The sequence below is a fragment of the Doryrhamphus excisus genome, chromosome 22 (assembly GCF_030265055.1).
Source record: "Doryrhamphus excisus isolate RoL2022-K1 chromosome 22, RoL_Dexc_1.0, whole genome shotgun sequence".
Lineage (NCBI taxonomy): Eukaryota > Metazoa > Chordata > Actinopteri > Syngnathiformes > Syngnathidae > Doryrhamphus > Doryrhamphus excisus.
The window spans coordinates 2,376,311-2,399,030 of NC_080487.1; the positions used below are offsets into that span (position 1 = coordinate 2,376,311).

The following is a 22,720-nucleotide window of genomic DNA, read 5'->3' on the forward strand; positions in this document are numbered from 1 at the left end:
GAAATAAAGTAAATATCTATTATGCTTTTTCTGTCACTTTTCAAGGAATTGTTCAACGCATTATACATTATATTATATATTATATAAGATTAACCTCATAAATTGACCTTTTTTGGGTTTGCAGGCAGGTACACACACACACGCACACACACACGTGTGTGTGTCACGTGAAGTCTCATCAAAACTTGTAAACATATTATTTCGGTGAAATCAAAGTTCACCCTCTCATTCATTGTCGTCTTTGATTTGGTTTTACAATTAGGATCTTGGTTTTGTTACAATTGTGTTTGACCGCACCTATCCCTTTCCTAACCTTGGCTGGACTACAGAATCCACTTAAAAAGCGATCCACATCTGCCGGAATGTTCGCAATGACTTTCTGGCACAAGTTGAATCTATTTTTGGTTTAATGAACGCGTGTGGTAATTGATCATTGTGTTCACATTTGCTGTTGCCAAAAATTCTTGTCAAACTAGAATAACTTGTTTTATTGGACTTTCACTTCTTCCTAATCCCACAGGGCCTCACGCGCTTCTTTCCACACACGCAGCCTTCGCTATGTTGTGTGGGTATGGTTGGAATTTATGAAAGCTTTTTGGACATTTGAAGATATGATATGGGGACCGCATGGTGGTTTGTGGTAAACCAGGTTCAGGTTTGGATCTCCATTGCGCCTGGATCTCACCTGGACTAGGACGCATGTCTCCATATATTTAGGTTGAATATTGATATACGATATTATATATATTCCGGACTATAAGTCGTACTTTTTTTCATAGGTTGGCTGTTCCTGCGACTTATACTCCAGAGCGACTTATAAATGAAAAAAGTGTTTATGTTACATAAACACTGGACACCTTTTTTGTTATGTTTATTTTTTGTGTAGCTGAATAAGCATTGTGTTAGCATATCTTACACCTATTCAGCCTGTTCTCTATTCTTTTATTGTTAGAACTTGCCTTCCAAGAGGACGTAATGTCTGTTTTGGTCAAGTAGTTTGTAATATAAATTAATAAATTAATAAAAAAATGCGACTTATACTCCATTGCGACTTATGTATGTTTTTTTCTACCTAATTATGCATTTTTGGCCTTGTGCGACTTATACTCCAGAGCCACTTATAGTCCAGAAAATATGGTATATCCCCATATTTATTAAAATAAAAGACAGCTCAAGACAGACGTCCGTAAGCAGATAAGCATTTTTCCAACAGCAGGACCCAACCGACACCCTTGGGCCCCAGGGGTCCTTAAAGACTGAGCAACTACCACCTGGTTGGACAGTGATGACGTCAGGGCTGCACGGCGATCGAGTGGTTAGCACGCAGGCCTCACAGCTAGGAAACCCGAGTTCAATTCTTTACCATCTCTGTGTGGAATTTGCATGTTGAATGCTTGTTTGTCTATATGTGCCCTGTGATTGGCCCAAAGACAGCTGGGATAGGCTCCAGCACCCCCGACCCTTGTGAGGATAAGCGGTAGAAAATGAATGAATGAATAAAAACAAATCATTTAAACTTTTTTTTTTAATATTGATCATCAGCCAATATAAAGCAGCAAATTCATGTAAACGTGCAAAAAACGAGTATACTGATACATAATAATAATAATACATTATGAATAAATTATAATTATTTTAAAAATGACATATGACTTACCATATAAAGTTCATCCTGGTCACATAACTCAAGTGCATTTCCTCAAAGAGACCACTTAACTACGGTTATGTGGAGTTGATCCGACTATTGCTTCCTATCAGTGCTTATTTAAACATAGCGGTGCTCCACAGACTCAGTCGGGCTCTGTGGGGATGCACAGGGGCTGTCCACACCCGAGTGCATCATGGGTAAGTAGATGTCATCCATGTTTGGCAGGACAAATACTTTCTAAAACCCAAAAAAAAAAGGACGTAAGTAAGTGTAGTACCGATGCATGTAAACGGGGCGTATTCCTTTACCTGAAACTCATCCTGTAGTTTCCTTTCAATCCAATCAGTCACATGACATAAAGTCACTTCCCTCTCACCTAGTTTGGGTCGGACATGGAGATCCAGTTTGGGTGGAGTGCAGAAGCTGTACCTTGAGTGTCAAAATGACATTTTTTTCATAGTTTTTATTTGTGGTACCTTGCTAAGAATTCCCACAGAATGTTGCTCTTACCATATTCTATCCGTAGGGGGCGGTGGGATGTTGACAACCAGAGAGCCTGACAGCTCTTGAACTTCCACTGTGAGCAGCAAGGGAGTGTTTGACATCTCCTCAAACTTCTTCTTGATGAACTCGTTCTCTGCCGCCTTCTGAAAGTATTTGGATTTGGCGATTTTGTCCACAAATCTCAAAATCTTCCTTCCAGTCTTTCCACCCCCTGCTCTGTAAGATGAGATTATGGAGGAGTAGGAGGAGAAGAAGGAACGTTATTAGTGAGGATGGATGCAACTTTTGGATGCTGCAAATGGAAAACGATTGCGTTCACGGCATTGAATGGACAGCTGTGTACTTTATTTTTGGTAAAAGGCTCAAATCAGGTTTTCGGTGTAACCTGTTGTGCAAGTTTTTTTTGTGAATTGTGAAGTATAAAAGGAACTGAAGGAACTACATAAACTTGTATTTTAAAGGTGTATGCAGTCAGGTGTTATCAGCCTAAATCGGAATGGACAAGTCAGGCTTTTTAAAGATCAGGGATCAGTCAGTCTGTACTGCATTATTACGCTGTACTGTTTGTATGTACTTATACTTCATTGCATACTGGTGCTGAATTCGGATTAACATTTACCCTTCTGTTCCCGATGTAGGAACCTTTTCCCCAGCAGGACCCTGAGGCTCAGAGAGGAGCAGCTCTTCCTCGTCAGATGAACCGGCGCTGGAAGACTCCTCATCACTGTCTGCCAGCACACTTAGGAAAGGTCTGCAGCTAAGAAGAAGACATACGTATTAAAAAGGTAGTAAACAATGTTCAAATTGAAGTCTAATTACGGGCTGATAGGTTGATACTTGTTTGACAGAGGAGCTTACAAACACAAAAGTGAAAGTGTCTTGTTTGCAGGGAGAGACTTAGAACGGCTTGTGACTGCGGAGGATGTCAGACTTTTGCTGAACGTTTAATCCATACCAGCAAACTTCTATGACAGCGTGCTTAGGCTAATCAGTGCAGTGGGAGGCTAAGCGATGAGGTAGTTGAACCCGGTTTAGAATAATGGACGTTGATGACTTCCTCATCGCAATGTGATTATATAATTAATTAATCAGGACTTGGGTTGAGCACGGCCGTCATGTCGCTCTTATGTGTACCAATACTTTTGTCTAGTTACTAACCGTGTGCTTCGGGTTTCAGTCAACCAGTCCGTGTCCTGGCTGCCGTCTTTGCCCAGTTTGGACAAGTTAAATTTGGTCTGCAGGGTCATCTGCAAGGTACCGTTGTAGGCCAGTTGTAGTTCTACCCACAAACCTGCAGGGGGAAGCACAGAGGGGTCAACATCAGCACAAATCTCCACACATGCAGTGGGCAGAATAAACTGCTTTCATTGTAATTATGGAGCCTTGAATATTCATGATGACAAGGAATTATAAAATGGGAGTGACATATCTGGAGAAAAAAGAGACACTGAAGAGAATTTGAAAATTCTCATTTATACAAAAAATGTATAAATCACTTACAAGTCTCCCCATCGGTGTTGTTTGCCAAACTGACTCATTGAAAAACATTCACGCAAAAACCCAACATGCCGTACACGCTAAGATTACAGCAGGATAACAATACCTCATCTGGTCATATGCTGCATTCAGCCATAATCTTACAGCCGGCGGCCATAATCTTACTCAACAACTGTACATGCGTGAATACACAGGATGCGTGTGTGCACGTTATTTTATAACCGTGTGTCTGCTCACCCCTGTGGTTAACCTCTGGCCGAGAGGTAGATGTGATTTGCGGCATCGAACAGCCCATGTCCAGCTCAGTCAGGGCCAGTTCATTCATAAAGTAAGGCAGCTGTAAACAATATAGCACTTATAAACATATAAACGTTTAAAATTCTGTATCGTTATTATGATATATTATACTACTACTACTAAATAAATACTAATAACACAAAATACTACTGAAATTACTCTGATTTTGCTGAGCTTCTTCTGGATCTTGCAGGAAACCACGTCGGCCCAGTGCTTCTCTCTCAAGAAGTCCCAAAAGATGCGACCAATCAGAGCGTTCACCCAGGCGGTCGAATTCCTCCCACAGTATTCGGCCAAATCACAGGTACACTGTTGGAAAAACAACTAGCAACGTTACACAAAACACTACTCAATGTCCAAACCCTAGCTCCGCCCACTTCGATAAACATTTTCGAGAAAAGTGACTTTTGTGTTTCACAGCAAAGAGCACAAAATAATGGTGAGTTCGAGGACTACCGATCAAAATGCGAGATCTCAACACTTGATGAAAAAACATGATTAGTGAAGCATGAAGAAATAAACATATATGTACAATTGTACTTTAACCTGTTTCTATGTGTATGATAAATGAGATGTGTTTTCTGTTCTATTTTTGGAGTATTTGCTGTGTCGTACAGAAAACTCACAGTACTGCGTGTGTGCGTGGCCATGCCTGAATGTTCCTACAGTTTCAGCATGACTTACATTTCCTTTGAGCTTGGGGCTTGTTTCTGTGCTGCCAAGACCAGGACTCGAGAGCAGAGGCAAGTCTACCGTAGCCAGAAGACGAGACATATAGCCTGGGTAGTCGAGAAGTGAAAGGCCCCTGGTGGTGCTGCTGGAGGTCTGAGTGACAGGAGCTGCAGGGGCGGAGGAGACCGGGGGTGTGGAGGGGGCATCTTCTTCACTGCTGCCCATTCTGCTGGTGGAGTCCCTGCTGCTTTGGAAGTCACCATGGCCGCTGATGCTCTGCGACAGTACTGGGTCACCTGGGGGGGAATGGACACTTTATGTAGTTAGCAAAAATAACGTATGTGGCATGTGCAGTGAGGTGGAGGTGTTTAAGCCCCACACTAAGTAAGCCCCGAATGGTGCACACAAGGTTTTGCACACAAATGACACTGGAGCACATGACATAACACGATTCCCAGTTCCGCATGTCCACAAAGGAATTGGAAGAAGCGAAGCTTATTTAATCCCACCCCTCATCCGATTCAGTTGCAATGCATTTGTTCACCTCCTGCGCTCCAATGTACGTCTGCACATTGCAAGTACCCAGCAAAGTAACAATGGACAATAGCCATAATGGCCATGGAAATATACATCATAATCTATATCAATAATACGACCATCTTACAGTACGCATCATTGTTCATATGTTTCACTTCCAATACAAATATGTATATATTGTAAATATGTATATATGTATATGAATTAAAACAAATATTCAAATTACATTGCCGTGCCCTCTGATTGGCTGGCCACCAGTCCAGGGTGTACCCCGCCTCTCGCCCGAAGACAGCTGGGATAGGCTCCAGCATGCCTGTGACTCTCGTGAAGATAAATGGTAGAAAATGAATGAATGTATATATGTATATATGCATATGAATCAAAATAAATATGCATATTCAAATTACATTGCCGTGCCCTGTGATTGGCTAGCCACTAGTCCAGGGTGCACCCCGCCTCTCGCCCAAAGACAGCTGGGATAGGCTCCAGCACGCCTGTGACCCTCGTGAGGATAAACGGTAGAAAATGAATGAATGAATGTATATATGTATATATGTATATCTGTATATCTGTATATATGTATATGAATCAAAACAAATATGCATATTCAAATTACATTGCCGTGCCCTGTGATTGTCTGGAACCCAGTCCAGGGTGTACCCCGCCTCTCGCCCGAAGACAGCTGGGATAGACTCCAGCACCCCCGCGACCCCAATAGAAAATGAATGAATGAAATTACATTGTAATCAACGAGGGAAATATGGAAAATTACATAATTTTGAGACATATTTCTCTCACATGATCAGCCAATCGTCATCAGGCAGTGCTAAGCAGTGTAATAGAAACTAGGCTTTAATACTAAATTAATATATTATACTATAGTTATTATAGTTATTGTACTATATTATACTATATTGCACAATACTCATGCAGACTCTAAGTATAGAGTAAGAATGGTGGCTGACATACGCTATATAGTGACATAAAATCGGATAATATAGCGAATAAAATAACTGATGCACTAACTCCGTAAACCACTCCAGTTGTTCTCTGGTGTTCTTGCTTGATGCCACAGTGAGACGTGTATGTTCTCACAAATAGGATTGGTTTTGACATGCAAAGAATTGGAGCATGTAATCCATAATCCACACATATATACTGTTTGTATAGATGCCTTATCTAGAGACCTTCTAGCGCATTATCCATGTTTCTCTTACCCGATCGAGGCACACATCTGCCAGGCTTTGGTTTGTTGTGGTCTTTTCTGAGCTCTGTGTTCATGGATGCGAGCAGGAAATGGCGAAACCACTCCTCCTTCTCCCTTCCCGTGCGTCCAAAGAGGTAAAGAGTTGTACACGGGTCACCGGTGGGTTCAGATGAACTTGAACATCTGGGTTCAGCTCCTGGCTGCTCCTCCTCCTCTTCCTGATTCCCATCCAATGTTGGTCCAGCATCCTTCTGAGAGCTGCTGGCCAGCTGGATGCAGATGGGATATTTGGGGTTCCATACTCGTTTCCGAGCCAACACAGATGGCAGCAAGAACACCTATTGGGGGACAATTGAAAATAATTATGAACTTAACCTAATTGTACATTTAAGCATATAGCTAGTAGTGAATTTCATCCTTCATACTTTGCTCTTTTCCAGCTGGTAGGAGCGTGTCTTGATGAAAGTGGACTCGTGGACTTTCTCGTCATACGTGGCCCTGCGACTGATGTTCGACTGGGGGGTGTCAAGTCGGAGGCAGGGTCCCTCCAGTGTGGCAAACACAGAGTGAGTCTGCGCTGCATGGGCGGCTTCTTGGTCATAATCCTGACTCTCATTCATCCATCCCTGTTAAATGAAGTAAACAAGTGTTAAACGTTTGCTACATTTTGGCCATGTCAATAAATAATACAATAAAAAATATAATAATACATTAGCAGGACTATGCAAAAAATAAAAGCTGATTTCTACAAGAAATTAGGGAGGGTTGAAGGATGGCACTATGGTATCAGTCCTCCGTGTCTTAGTAGACTAAACCCTTTATGACCATTTCATTCCCTTCATGCAAAGCACACCAACCCCCACCTGCCTTATGTGCTGACAAATTCCAACCGCCTCCAGCCCGTATGTGCTGCAAATGGCCTCTGGAGATGACAGTATCTGGGTGCTCGCTAAAGTACGTACCGCCGCTGAACAGACGGAGTACTGCGATTACCGCAAAGACTCCAGTGGTTTCTACGTTTACTTGCAATTATCTGGCAAGCCGCTTTTATTTTATTCTTTGAAGAAATAAAAATGTCAGCAGAATTGCAGATGTGACCTTTCTTATGACACTGCTCCCTTTCAGAGCTAATTTGTGTGGGTGAAAACTTATTAGAAGCGGTACTGTTTTTATAACTCTTCGTTTTAAATGTCACTGACTTGATTCAGAAAATGGAAACTTGGCACATTTTGGTGTGTTTGAAGTACTATATTATTCCACTTCGTTTCACCCTGACATACGTGTGTGAGGCGGGGAAATACAGGTGGTATTCGGGTTATAGCGTTTCATGGTTACATACAAATACTTCAACTTGCTGATGTAGTTCATCTTCAAACAGCTAAAATAATGCACAAGGCTAAAAATAACCAATTACCTAAAAATGTCATCCAATACTTCTCTACAATAGAGGAGAAATATGATCTCAGGGAAGAAGTACATTTGAAACACTTCTATGCTAGGACTATGTTAAAAAGCCATAGTATTTCAGTATATGTGGAATCAAACTATATGTACAGTATATATATCACTATATTGACAGTTACTATGGTAACCATTATGTCATTGGATGGTCATATCACCTCCTACTTCGGTACGTGACAAAAAAAAACAAAAAAAAACTTAAACTATTTTAGGAAAGCAGGAAGTGAACAAATGTAACAGTTACTGATTGTAAAAGTACCAGATGGAGGGGTAGGATTTAATAAGCTTTGCTTCTTCCTACTCCTTTTGGACATGTGGAACTGGGAACTGATTATATGATGCATTCAATTGTAATCTGATGCATGTTCAAATGAAATTAAACCATTACCATTACCATTACCATTACCATTACATTCATTTTGGTCCATAAACACGGATGAGTGTGTTACTCATCTCATGCATTGTTTATAACATTGCTTATTTCTAGCCCTGTCCAGGGGCCAGGCATAAGGGGGGCCCAGAATTAGGTGTGTGTGCGTGTGGGGGCCCACTCAGATTATTTTGTCCCGTGCCAAGCCAAAGCTGTCAAGTGTTTAAAGTCCCACTGGAGTCCCAATGTATGATGAATGAAATTCACCTTGGCGATCTCAGGCTCAGTGGAGGTATCTCTCAGAATCCCCTCCCCAAGAAGAGTCGGTGCTGGTCTGGACCTGGAAGAGCCCAATCGAATGAGTAAGAGTCCTAGTAAAAATCCCAACGCTAACCCCAAAGCCATACCAGAGAAGTATGGATTCAGAGGTAGAGTAAAATAGCCATAGAATAGTGTCGCCACACAGAATAAACTCATGCATGGTGGAGGATTGGGTGGGTGAAGTGGATAGGTCCTAAGTGGTGGTGGCGCAACCCCAGGCAGTCCCTGTTGGGAAGTATCAACGGGAAAAACCTGTAGTATGTCTCCATCTGAATACAATCCTTGCTCTTCATCCCTGATATGTTTGCAATGATGGACTGGGCACGGGCTGCGGAGGGTTCTCCCAGGGTATCTAACCGAAGGCCAGTCAAAAACGTCACCCTCTGTTCTGCCACTGCTCCTCACAGGAGACTCTGAGACACCCGTGTCTGTGCTACTTTCCCGGCCCAAACCTCTGGAGATGACCTGGGTAGTCCTGGACTGGTGTTTGGGACTGCCCATGCTGTCTTCTCTCATGATCTTGTTGAACATGCTGCTCAGGGGCTCATGGACTGCTTCAGAGAGTTTCCTCTTGGTGTCTTCTAGTTCCATTTTGAAGAAGCCGCCTTTCAGACCCTCGCCGCTCGGTGAGAGCGTGCTGGGAGATGGGGGCGCTGTCCGAGAGTCCCCGGCGCTTCGAGTCTTGGGTTGTGTGAGCTGCTTCAATAGGTGGAGGTTGAGGCGGGAGTCCGATTTTGACTGCGACACCTCAGGCTCAGATCGTGAGAGTTCAGTCGAGATGGATTTCACAAGGCTGAGAAGGGGTTTCGGTCTAAGGGTGGAACCTTCTCTCAGCTCCAGCTCTGTGGAGAGCGACTTCACCAGACTGGCTAAGGGTCGATGAGTAGGCGAGGAGGGACCTGGAGAAAGGAAGCTGGGACCAGTAGTGGCGCAATTCCCGAGAGAACCGGGAGACGAGGGTGAAAGCGGGACGTGGAACGCTTGGGACCCTCTGTCGTAATCCCTGGAGAGCTGCTTCTGACTTGACTGAGACACCGAGGGGTAGTCCTCATCACGGTCAAGCGAGAAGATGAGCTCGCTCTCATCCAGGCTGCTCCATTCTCCCTCGGTTCCCGTCAGCTGGATAACAATCCCTCGAGGGAGGTGCCGCTTTGTTCCGAGGGAGTTAGTGAGAACATCTGGGTGGTGGGTGTCACCTCCTCGTGATTCCTTCTCACAGCCATGTTCCATGTTCTCACTGTCTGCCATTTTGTGACTACATGACACAGCCAAGGCACCTTAGAGTCACTGAAAGAGAAGAAGCACGAAACACAGTCGGTGAAATTAAGACGCCTCGGAGGCAAAACAAATGAAAGCAGCCACGAGATGAGCAAGGCATTGCTTGTTATTCATTTTCACATAAACTGCTCCATCTTGCCAAGTCGGTATTAGTCTATGGTGAATGTCATGGAGTTGAGCCATGGAGTGTGAATTTGTGTGTTGAGTCTAGGGAGGGAATCTGTGCCAAGTCGGCGCCTCTCTCAAAGCTGTTGCTCCACATCAGAAGATGAAGGGGGGGCAGGCAAAAAAAGACAAGCTCTCAAATGTTGCAAAAATAAGGACAATTGGAGCTTGGAATTTTTTGGGGTGCTATTTGTGAAGCTTGTGACATCAAAAGGACATTTGGACAAAATAAATGATGGCCAAGTGGTTAGCATGTTGGAGATCGGGAAGACCAGGGTTCAATTCTCCACTTGGGAGTTTGCATTATCCCTGTGTCTGTGTGTGTGTGTGGGGGGGGGTTTCCTCCGGGTACTCCGGTTTCTTCCCACATTCCAAAATTAGCCATTAACTGTCCACTCCAAATTGTCCATAGGTATGAATGTGAGTGTGAATGGTTGTTTGTCTATATGTGACCTCTGATTGACTGGCCACCAGTCCAGGGTGTGCCCCGCCTCTCGCCCGAAGACAGCTGGGATAGGCTCCAGCATCCCCCACAACCAGCGTTGAGGAAAAGCGGTAGAAAATGAATGAATGAACGTGCACAAATATGTGACATCAAAACGACATTTGGACATAATAAATGATGGACAAGTGGTTAGCATGTTGGCCACATAGTCAGGAAATCAGGAAAACCTGGGTTCGATTCTCCACTTGGGAATCTCAATGTGGAGTTTGCATGTTATCCCTGTGTGTGTGTGGGTGTGTGTGTGTGTGTGTGGGGGGGGGCTTCCCTCCGGGTACTCCGGTTTCCTCCAAAATTCCAAATTGTCCATAGTGAGTGTGAATGGTTGTTTGTCTATATGTGCCCTGTGATTGGCTGGCCACCAGTCCAGGGTGTATTACGCCTCTCACCCGGAGTCAGCTTGGATAGGCTCCAACATACCCCAAACCCTATTGAGGATAAGCGGCATAGAAAATGGATGGATGGATTATGGAGTGTTTTTTGCATTGCTCTTTATAGGAGTTCTATAAGCGTTCTTCATATTTATGTAACAATATTACAGGTCTGTGTGGCACAATTTCAACCAATTCCACAGCAGATGGTGGATTGTGACTAATCTGCTCACACCCAAAATGCATGGCGGAAAGATAAAACCCGCAAGTCACACATTCAGACATTAGACCTTCGTCATAGATGTTCACGTGGGGGGGTACCAGAAGGATGTCAGAAGGTTTCTGCATATCCCGTGAAAGGAATTTAATTAGCAAATCTATCTGTTTGAAAGTTCTCATCTTCCATGAAATCCGATATAATTTTAGTGCCTTTTTCAATTTCCTCAACTTATTAGAGAAAGTCAGCATTGGTTAGCATTGACTTATGGGATAATACCAAGCTGAGTCTGTAATTGAAACAAGGGCCGGGTACCAGATGGGTGCAGGTTCTCTCCATCCGTTCTGGGAACAACACATCCTCATTCTCCAGGTGAGTTCACAGACACTCCAAACTCCGATAAATAAACTCTATTTGTATTGCCAACTTATCAAATATGTCATTTCTGAGTCAAGATATAGTAGTTAAGATGTTTGTGTCCCACAGTCTCATCAGACATGACCCGTTACAATCTCAGATTAACATTAATTCAGGGTTTAACGGTGAAATCTGACAAATCACACTGCGGGGCTTATTGACTAAGCCAACTTTTGGCAGGACAGGTTTCCAAGCAAGCTCATCTCGACGACCGAAAGTCTCTTTCTTGTACAGATTTTGTGCAGGGCATAAAGGTCACTGGAGGATTTGATGACAACGTGCATACTAATAATGAAATGACAGTTAATGAAAAGTACATACTGTATAGTCATTTGAATGAAGGCAGGCAAATCGGGATATTAAGAACATGGTTTGGTTTTAAATATCACTTTTTTGAATTTTTGTAACATTTTATATGCATGTTCAATGAATCTACCATTTTTAATAAATGCACATAATAAGTTGATGCATTTGCTGTTGACATATAGAGCTGTGAAAACTATTGCACATGGCTTCCATCCATTATTATATTTTGCAGCTTAAAACATTAATATATTAACATTCAGTCAGTTCAGGATTATGTTGCCCTTGTTTGGTGTCCCAAAAGATGATCTGCAAACCACAGAAACAATGATGAAGTTGACTCACCTTGCGCATGGGAACGGGACCAAAGGGATGGTCTTCAGAGTCCATCTTCCGTTTGTGTGTGCAGGGACGGAGCGCGGAGTCAGGAGTGAGGAGTCTGAGCGCACACGCTCACTCTCTTTCACACACCATCTCACTCTCTCATGCAGTCACACACACCTCCTCTTAAGCCAACCGCCTGCATCCAGATGTGTCATGCACTGCCGAGAATCACAGCTCACCAACTGATTATGAAAAGCATGGCCGCCCTGCAAGATAATCCAGATTTAGAGTAGGGCAGCCCCAACAGATGCACACAAACAAACGCACACACACCTATGGGATAGTGTACCAGAAATTGTCTTCATTAGTGTGTTCAGTGCATCTTCTTTCCTCTTGTTCTCCCTTCATCTTGGCCTACATAGAAAAAAAAAAAAACACAGGAAGCCCCAGATATGACAGTATGAGGAATGGGGTGGAGTGGTGTTCAGGCTCCGGTTGCAGTGATGTGCAGTCATCACCTGTCATGATGAAAAAAAATGGAGAAAATGGAGAAAAAAAGAATGATAAAAAATGAAAATAAATGAACTGTATTATAAATGTACATTTTGTTTGGTTAGAATAGTTTGAAACAAAAATGGCTGAATTTGCACTGATGAATTACAGGGTTGCCGCCAGTGTCTCCTTTCGGCTTAGTGAGTAAACCCGGCAAACCGTCTGATTGGACTCGGTGACTGCACCGAGGCGGCTCATGGCGCCTGCCAAGTTGCGTTTGTCAGCAGGTTGCCAAGATTATAAAGTTTATTACACACCAGGGCATTTTACAGCCGAAGAGGACGAAGGCGGTGCTCGATAACAATGGTGTTTGCACAAAATATTAACATTTTGGCCGCAATTTGGACATGTTCATTGTGAATTGTCCTCACAATGCCAACTATTTTAAACAATGACGGTTGTGTCATAACCCGTGGCTTGGAAAACTCTACACTCCTCTACAAACTGTACACAGACTACTCTAATGTATAGTAGTGACTCTTGAGTAAATATAATAAATAGTTGTTAGTTATTGTAGATGTTGATGATTTAAAAATGCTTTTTAAACGTAAATGAATCCACTCTTCTTTATCTGTGTCATAAAAGATAGGCGTAGAAAGATTCCTTTTTCTGAGTCATAGATGAGAGAGAAGAATACACTACGTGCAGTCTATCACGAGAGCTCCATCTGATCAAACAAGTTCTGAAGCCAAAGAAGAGAACAACTTGAAATAGTACAGCTCTGGCTAAGACAACCACATTAAGTTGCAATTGGAAACAATATTAGAACTCATTGTGTTCAGTGAGGATTATACTGTACTTTTTGGGTGATTGGATTCTACCTAAAGAAGAGCTGTCACCTCATTTGAAATCAGAATGTTTCCAAATGAAAGTTCAAGTAGTCGTCTTCTGATATAAGCTCTTATCAAAAAGAAATCTCCACACCTCATTAATTGTGGCATGACTTAAGAATCTAATCTAAGTCACATTATTGCTCTCTGGTTCTACCATAGAAATATGGGTTAATAACTATAAAAGCAATCTTCACTCGCTAAATGTACTGTAAAAAAGGGCAGTAAGTATAATTCATAATGCCGCCTACAGAGAACATACTAACTATTTATTTCTAAAATCACAAATACTTCAACTTACTGATATAGTTCATCTTCAAACAGCTAAAATAATGTATAACGCTAAAAATAACCAATTACCTAAAAATGTCATCCAATATTTACTTATGATCCCAGGGTAGAAGTACATTTGAAACACTTCTATGCTAGGACTACGTTAAAAAGCTATAGCATTTCAATATGCGGAATCAAACTATGGGATGGATTGAGTAAGGACCTCAAACAATGCACAACGATGAGCCAATTCAAGAAACAATACAAGCAGTTGATGTTTGCTAAATACAAGGATGAAGAGTCTTGAACCAGTCATGATATGCTATATATACCACTATATTGACAGTTACTATGGCAACCATTATGTCATTGTATGGTCATATCACCTCGTACTTCGGTACGTGACAAAAAAAAAACTTAAAACAATATTAGGAAAGCAGGAAGTGAACAAATGTAACAGTTAGTGATTGTAAAAGTACCAGATGGAGGGGTAGAATTTAATAAGCTTTGCTTCTTCCTACTCCTTTTGGACATGTGGAACTGGGAACTGATTATGGGATGCATTCAATTGTAATCTGATGCATGTTCAAATGAAATTAAACCATTACCATTACCATTACATTAGCAGGGTATCTACTTATAGCACAGCTTCAAAACACCACAATTATGTATCTCACTGGCATATATATATATCATATGGCAATATGACAATTATGCTATTAGTATTACTGCACTTCACCAGTTTGTATGAAGTACCGAGGGATTTTTAACGGTCTTAGCGCGTCACATGAGAGTGGGCGACTGCTGCTATGTGCATGTTGGCCACCCCCATCACACTAACACACACACATACCTTGCCATCTGTTGACATCTGTTTAAAAATAGCCCGACCAGAAGCTTCCCTAAGTGACTGAAAGATAGGCAGAGCTGTGTTGGTGTAGCGGTTGGTTCCCACAATGACCATAAGACGTTGTCTACTTGGAACCTTTCAATAAAAGTGCTGGAGAGTGAAGGCGTAACAAGCAATGGAGCCTTTTCAAGACCACTTCATGGAGTTCCACCCTATCCACGGAACCAACGTGGAACTGGACCACTCGGCCACTCAGGCCACGCGGGTGGAGAGCTTTGCCAACGGAGTGTGCTTCAGTAAACACCCTCTCAAGCCAGGGGAGATATTCCTCATAGAGATTGAGGACAAGGAGTTAGGCTGGTGTGGACACCTCCGCATCGGCCTGACCGCCAAGGACCCCAGTACCTTGGAGGTAGTTCCTGAGTACTCTATTCCGGAATTGACAGACTTGGGTGACAGCTGGGTTTTCGCTATCACTCGCAACCACAATAAAGTCGTGGAGGAGGTCGATGTGGGAGAAGGTGGCCAGGAGCCTGGGGGTCACAGACTGGGGCAAGGAGACGCTGAAAATGAAGGTGACACAAATACCAAACCAAAGACCTTTTTCACTGATTCTCATTTGTACATTGAGAATATCCGGATCCCCAGAGACAAGCTGGTTGGCCGCAGCCGACCCGGACGCTATAGCCACATTCTGGACGACTTGTACAAAACCAATGCCCTCCCGCCAACAGCCAGACGTAGCCGCATTGGAGTTCTGTATGTACCTAAAGGCCCACATGTAGCTGACATGCATATTGTCATCAATGGGGAGGACATGGGACCTTCTGCAAGAGGCATCCCCACCATTGAGCCTATTTATGCCGTAGTGGACGTTTTTGCCGCCACTAAGTGTGTCAGGATCGTGCAGGTGGAGTATGGATGTGAGTGTCACTCATTGAAGCATGGAAGCATTTCCCGCCAATTTCTTATATTTCTAAAATCCCCATGTCAGTCTCATCCTTGCAGACACTGTGCAGGAAGTCCATCCAGAAGCACATCGTGCATAGAATGGCCATTGACTGGTTGGAGCTGCCAGAGGCATTGAAGCACTACTGCAAATATGAGTGAGGACTCGGCATCTTCTTTGAGGAACAGGATGAAGTGAACTACACTTTGTTTAGATGTTGTCACCATGTATATGTTGATGAATGACGACTAATCAGGATGCTCAATTCCATCCAATGTTTTCATGAAGAGACCGCACATACATTACACCGTGGACAAAAGTATCAGTGCACAAAACCAGTGACGTGACGTTCCTCCAATTTCCACACGGTTTTGCATCGTGTCCATGTGCTGACGTTTGCGTCCATCCTGAAGAAAAGTTGTGAGGTCAGATGTTACTGAGGAGGCTGAGCTAACCGTGATTAAAAAACACAAATTTTTTGTCGAACTTTGTATTGACATCTTCCCCCTTGATGTACTGTGTGTCCTCCAGTTTGACATATTATGTACAGTATGTGTACAATACTGGTTCCATAAAACATAGTATTTTATTTATTATTTGAATATTACATTTGTTATCCAGAACTTTAGAACATAGTACAATTCTAGTAAAAAAATATTATATTATTATTATATTTCTTTGATATTTGCTATTTTTTTCATTTCATTCATCACACACACGGTCTATAAATGAGACTGAGATTTGTTTCTCTTAGTATACTACAGTACAGACAGTAAAAAAACCCAAAAACTCAATAGACTAAAGTTACAAAAACATTTTGTCATCATTGCCAGTTGAGTCAAAAGCACAAATTGTCAAACGCTGCCATCTAGCGAGCATTGAGTTAATTGCAGTGGGAGGAGTTCCCGTTAAATCTCACGAGATAAGAGGCAAAACGGAAGGCGGTGCGCTGTAATGTGTACTGTATACACTCAATGATAGTCAGTCGCTTTTATAATTTTTCGGGTCAGGTTAATCACCCAAAACATGTCTTTCTGTCATTTTTTTAACGGTGAAATCTACAAGGACCATTTCAAGCCAGGTGAGCCCTTGACACGGTGATCTAAGAGGTGATGTAACCTGTCGTGTGTGTGGTTTTTTTTTAGGCCTGTCATGATTGTCATTAGGTTGTTTTGTTGTTGTGTTGCTTCCATTTATGAGTGAGTAGAAAATATTGATATTATGCTTATTGTGGTGGATAAATAATGGGAATGTTTACATTGTTTACCATTTTTGAATGCTTTGTTTTCTACAGGTATGTACGTGTGCTCCAACTGTAACCATCCACTGTTCTCCAGTCGGTCCAAGTTCGCCCACTCGTCTCCATGGCCCGCTTTCACCGAGACCATCAGAGAGGACAGTGTGACCAAACTGATGGAGACGCTCACAGCCTTCAAGGTCAGGGAAGTCAAGAAAACTCTGCTAATCCGCATCTTCATTCTGTAATTGATATTCCTCATGTGGCGCTTATGATATGAAATAATTACAGGAAGTAGGGATTTATTGCATTATTTCCTTGTAGGTTCTGTGTGGTAAGTGTGGCCAAGGGCTGGGTCATGAGTTTGTTAACGGCGGCCCGGAGGAAGGCGTGTCACGATTTTGAATATTCAGTCACTCGCTCAAGTTTGTGCCCAACAAAGGTGAGAAAAGTACTTAAAAGCACACTGATAACCAAATCATAACACTCACCCGTTACACCCCAAGCAGTGCTTGCCAAATAGTGGGTAATAGCAAGTAGGTCCCAGGTTTCAGACAGATAACAGGTTCTCCAGGTTCTCAAACTCCAGTTGAGTTCCATTTCAGAGTCAAATCACGTCAATTACCACTTACAGAAGTTACAAATCATTTTTTCTGACATTCAATAGAAACAAAATGCATCAAAACGAATGCTTGAGGTCGATGCTAACCTACATTGAAAATCCCATATATGTGCTAGCGATTAGCATTAGTTTATTTACAGTACACGTTGACTTCAAACATTTTTTCCAGGCTAATTTTGTCACTGGATTTGGCCACATTTCAACACCTTGTGATGACACATTTTGTTAAAAGCGACTAGCAATGACTTTTTTGGAGGTTGTTTGGTATTTGGGGACTCAAAAGTGAAAGCATGTATTAATTTGTGTTCTCGCTGAGCAACAGCAGGTCTGCCCCACACAAAGTCACCTTTCGAGCCGTGATGGAGCTCCAAAACGCAAATGTTTCTTAATCTTAGTTAGCCTGGATAAAATAGGAGGTGTGTTTATATTTTCTTTGCTAGTCTATTGCTACTCTCTATTAGTAAAATGAAGTAGATTAGCATGCAGTTCTTCGGGTAAATGTAAGTAATTGATGCAGTTACTTTTGTGAGCCAGTATCCGCCAACATGAATGACTACACAAAAGCAATTTAAATGTGAATTCCACTGCCACGGTGTGGGAATATTTCTGTTTTAAACAGAATGAACATACATACACAAAAACATACACACTGTGTCATGGTAATATTAAGTGATTTTTTGTGAATTTCTATTTTGTCTTCTTCCCAGGCAACTACAAGCAATAAAGAGCCGAGTTCAACAAGTGCAGATGTTCCAGAGGAGAGTATGATGCGGGCAGGAGAAAGTCCTGAGAAGGACATCCTGCCTGTTGAAGTATCTCACATGACGTGGACATACTGCACCACAGACTGTATTTATTATACATTGTTTACCGATGTAAGTCGGCCACATAATTTATGCACTTTCAATAGTTAGCCAGCACATTTAGCATCACTTTCTTATCGTTTGATGAGAAATTGATGCTTATATTGTGTAATATTGCATATTTACTTATTCTCCTGAGTAACCACTAGAGGGAGCTATTCTTATGTTACTTCACTCTCTTAAACCAGCGTAGGTTGAACAGTATGTGTAGCATGATCTATACTGTGTCCATAGCTGCAACACACTACTTACACGCCTCAACTGCTGTTCACATTTTTATGATGAAATGTGAACATTGGATCTTTGAGTGGCGCGTTCTGGCGCAGCTGCAGGCCGCATTCCTTGCGGCGGTGGCTTGGCAGTGCCACTGAGGTTTCGAGGAGAAGCCGGGCGGCCTGGCTTTTTGAGAGCAAGGGCTGTCATTATACAGGCAGCACACGCACACAGAAAAGTGTTGGCAGTCAACACGTTATACATATTCCTCAATACGCCGTACGCTACTTTTCAAGTTCTGTTTACAATCTCCTCTTGTCAGTTGGACACACAAACTACGCTAAACTGGTTTTACCACAGACACGTTTTGATATTGCTAGTGTTGTGCACAAACGCTCACGGTGTGTTACGTGTTCACACAACAATTTCAATTTGTGTGTACAAGCAGGCTTTGAAAGCGTGGCACCGTTGACAGCGCAAAGGTTTATGAAAACAACATTTCCACGTAGGCTATTTATGTGTTAGAGAATTTGTGATGCTGCAGGCATTGAAACATGCACTTACCCGGGTGCAGAATACCAAACCACTTGTAAACCTGGAACAGTGTTGGTGTAATAGCTCTATTTTATGACACCCTTGTTTAATAAATAAACAGGATGTAGTGCACATAATTCTTAAAATGGACCTATTTTATGTTTTGTTCCACTTTTCTGAGCGGTAAATATTAGAATGTTGTATTACCGTGTTAAATAATGACGTAGTTTCAGGTAATGAGGTTTGTGCATTTGTGCATGGCTCTGAACACTCGGTTTCAGAGAGTTTTTTTCTAACACCAGCTCACTGCGACATCATAACAAGCCGAACAAGCTGTACTGAACTATCTGCTATGTCTTCATTGCCAGACCATAAATTGAATTGACCATTGAATTCTTCAACCAGAATGTTTGATGTCTTGATGGCAAAGGCAAAAACGCTTTCTCTCTTGCGGAGTTGCATAAGCGAGGCCTCTCGCAGCACACCATCGCTGTTGGACACTGTAAGACACTCATTTTAAACGTCTTCAAATATCCTGAGGGATGAAATTAAGCATATTTAAAGTCAACACTATACCTCAGTGTGAAAAAGCAGGTGTTGTGACATCATCGTTATAAGTGCCAACACACACACACACACACACACACACACTCTTTCACGTATGTACACAATAGTGAAGCTCTGTTCTGTTCTGTTCCCTTGAGACTGAATGGTATTTTTGTGGTTTCCTGCCTGACAGCAAAACCAACATCTTTAATAGCCCGAGGCTGTAGTTGTCATGTGTGCAACATGGCACTCTATGACCAATTGCACGATAACACTTTTATACAGTACCTCAGCTATCCCGACTTTGGCCCAGAGGCAGGTTCTGAACCGGTTTGCCAGCCAATCGCAGACAAACAACCATTCACACTCACACCTATAGACAATTTAGAGTTAACCTAACATGCATAGTCATGCAAACTCCACCAAGGGATACCCAAATGGAGATTTGAACCCAACATGCTAACCAGTAGACCTGCGTCCAGCCTAAATGTACAGCATAGTGTATACAAGTTGGAATGGGATTGTCACTTTAAGGACATCAATACAAATTGTGGTCTGATTGATGTGCTTAATACTCATCATTTAAATGATAAACAAGCCAAAATCATTTCATCTGTAATCCATTTGAGACGCTTCCTTTGAGACTCAAGCACAGCTGGTCTGCAGTGATTTCAAGTTAGAAAGTTTGCTTTAAGAACAATGGTAAAGTTGTCTCAAAAGTGCTTATGTTACATCATTCATCCCCCTTGTGGGCGACAAATTAGCGGTCAAAAAGTTAAATCCTAACTGTGTAGGAACCGCAGGCATCTAAGCAGCCAGCATGACGAGCGGCACTTAGCATCTGGGCTAAATTAGGCTAAATCCTTTGGACATGGAGCAAATCTCCACAATCCATCTTACACTCCTGGCATGTGGTGCCTGGGGCCGCATGCACCCCGGTGCACTGCAGAGCGCGTCCCCCTTACACATATGGGTCACCATACATCACAGAGCGCTGAACCACTGCTCAATATGTCAGCGAGAAGGCAGCAGAGTATTGACACCTTTCAAGCTCTGTGGGATTTGAGTTAGGAAGCAACAAGGCTTGATTGACTTTTTCTTTTCCGTGCTCTGTCTTTCACAATGGCTGACTGTGTAAATAGGATCACTATGGACATACAGTATTAAGATTAAGATTAAGATTAAGATATGCCTTTATTCGTCCCTCAGTGGGGAAATTTGTATTGCACAGCAGCAAGAGTACAGAGTCAGTTAAGCAGTACAAAATACACAATATAGAAAAATAAACAATATAAACAACCCAAGTATTAACAAAATCAAGAATTTTTCCCAGAGTTATATACAATACAGAGTATGTTTTAGTATGTGACGCACACTTTGGTATTCCCTGAAGCAGTGGTGTCCGAGAGCCGCATTCTGAAAAATCAAAAGATACACTGTGTTTTTATATTTAAAGAAAAAAAAACAGCAAGTCGGCTTTGTTTTATCGATTTTATCAGTGACAAAGCGTATTATTAGAATTAATTTTTTCTCCGTATATTTTTTCTCAGAATTTCATTACTTTATTCTCTTTTTTCCGCAACCTAATTGGCCAAAAATGACAACTGTATGTGTTGTTTTTGTTTCTAGTAATACAGAAATAATGTCTTTTTTCTGTAATATTTCAAACGTGTGTTTTTTTCTTAATATTTTTGACTTCCTGTTGATTTTTTCTTTTTTTTTTATATTTTGACAATGTGCCAATAAATGGCCCCTACCTTTAAGCCCAAAACGATACACAAGGTTACATGTTACGGGGATCCTGTTCTGCAATTGAGGACTTATGAATTATGTAAAGTGTCTTTATTGAATGAATAAGACTACCCTGTCCTGTCATGTACATACTGTACGTACTGTACAGACACATAGCTACATGACTTCTTTTTGCTGGATCTGCGTCTGCATCCATTTTCCTCTGCATCCCATCCAAACCTTTCAAGAAGAATTTTTGGACGCCACGCTCGAGCTCCAGTGCGAGTTACTGCACCCAGTCTAACCTTGCGATGCCATGATCTACAGTCATGATGTCACTCATGCAATAAAGACTGCTCTATAATCATTGGAGTCCATTCTCGCTGCTATGAAATCCTGTAGAAGGAGGATGATATATCTGAAGCGAAGCTGAGCTGTAAATATAAAAGAGCGGGTAGACGGCGCCTGAGGCCAAAGTAAAGACCGATCCCGGAGTTGCCATGTTTTTTTTTTTTTCAAGTTAGAAGCAAGGTACTGTTCTCCATTACTGCACTATTTAAGATCAGAGATCAATGAGGCCTTAAAAACACATCAATTAGTCTGTGCAGGAACGACAGGTAGCCTAAACAAACACAGCTAACACACACACACATGCTGTCATCGGGTATCACGGGTTCAATGTCTGCCACAGTAGAAAGGTTCCTGATTAAATAGTTTTGCAGCAGCGTGTGTGCGTGTGTGTGTGTGTGTTTGTGTGTGTGTCAAAGAGCTCAGCGGCTTTGAAGCAACTCGCTGAGGTCGGCTGTTATCGTGTCTTGCTATGGAAGATAATGCGGTTAGACGATGCTACCGGGATCGTGTTTACAAACAGTCATGGTGAGCCCTGTCAGGCGGCATCCATGTTGGTGGAAGCCAGACAGCTCGGCTATAAAGCGTGGTTTTAAATGTGTGGCAGCTTATATTTTAAACTGGATGTCAGCGGATGACAAAAAAAAAAAAAAAAAAAAAGTTCACATGCTTTATTTGTAATATTATTTGTAATCCTACGTACTGTACTACAATCTACAGTAACATGCAGGCTTTACTACTATTATGCTTTTTCCACTTTTGTGACTAATAAATGTAGTTATATGTAGTTCATCATTAAAAGAAGAAAATTTACAAGAAAAATTAAACAACAGCAGGAATGGAAAAAGCTGCTGTAATTTTCCGGGAATAAAATCAAAATATTAAAACTTGTAATGAGAAAAAAAAGTGCAATTTCACAAGAATAAACTAATATAATTAATTCTACATCTCACTTAATGGCACCGTGGTACCTCCAACACCAAACAAACACATCTCTCGTCCATTTGACATCGCAATGGCATCTCCTCATTGTCACTGGACAGACCGCTAGATGCCTTCACAGACACTCCGAACACCACAA

The 22,720-nt window shown here is 42.0% G+C and overlaps 3 protein-coding genes across 3 annotated transcripts in view; 2 read left to right on the plus strand and 1 right to left on the minus strand.

Moving 5' to 3' along the window:
* Positions 1–1,546: 1,546 nt before the first annotated feature.
* tex2l (testis expressed 2, like) overlaps positions 1,547–22,720 on the minus strand; it is a 62,025-nt gene continuing 40,851 nt past the window's right edge. Inside the window, exons 3-15 of the mRNA XM_058061494.1 lie at positions 12,425–12,609; positions 12,113–12,357; positions 8,461–9,801; positions 6,788–6,988; positions 6,373–6,700; positions 4,631–4,914; positions 4,106–4,255; positions 3,887–3,986; positions 3,311–3,443; positions 2,772–2,909; positions 2,159–2,368; positions 1,957–2,077; positions 1,547–1,885 (exon numbers count right to left, since the gene is read on the minus strand). Coding sequence (XP_057917477.1) covers positions 1,766–1,885; positions 1,957–2,077; positions 2,159–2,368; positions 2,772–2,909; positions 3,311–3,443; positions 3,887–3,986; positions 4,106–4,255; positions 4,631–4,914; positions 6,373–6,700; positions 6,788–6,988; positions 8,461–9,762 — 3,087 coding nt within the window. The 5' untranslated portion in view covers positions 9,763–9,801; positions 12,113–12,357; positions 12,425–12,609 and the 3' untranslated portion in view covers positions 1,547–1,765. The remainder of the gene's footprint in view (positions 1,886–1,956; positions 2,078–2,158; positions 2,369–2,771; positions 2,910–3,310; positions 3,444–3,886; positions 3,987–4,105; positions 4,256–4,630; positions 4,915–6,372; positions 6,701–6,787; positions 6,989–8,460; positions 9,802–12,112; positions 12,358–12,424; positions 12,610–22,720) is intronic.
* Positions 14,772–15,715, plus strand: neurl2 (neuralized E3 ubiquitin protein ligase 2). The gene is made up of 2 exons (XM_058061500.1): positions 14,772–15,519; positions 15,591–15,715. Exons 1-2 carry the CDS (start codon positions 14,772–14,774, stop codon positions 15,704–15,706), a joined length of 864 nt encoding a protein of 287 aa, XP_057917483.1. The 3' UTR covers positions 15,707–15,715.
* msrb1b (methionine sulfoxide reductase B1b) lies at positions 16,450–21,857 on the plus strand. Its single transcript, XM_058061502.1, has 4 exons — positions 16,450–16,626; positions 16,840–16,982; positions 17,107–17,224; positions 18,112–21,857. The coding sequence occupies exons 1-4, from the start codon at positions 16,572–16,574 to the stop codon at positions 18,126–18,128; spliced, it is 333 nt and encodes a 110-aa protein (XP_057917485.1). The 5' UTR covers positions 16,450–16,571; the 3' UTR covers positions 18,129–21,857.

Coding starts and splice junctions, on each gene's coding strand:
- neurl2 (XM_058061500.1), top strand. CDS start 14,772: ATGGAGCCTTTTCAAGACCACTTCATGGAGTTCCACCCTATCCACGGA. Junction 15,520..15,590: donor CGTGCAGGTGGAGTATGGAT/GTGAGTGTCACT, acceptor TCCCCATGTCAG/TCTCATCCTTGCAGACACTG.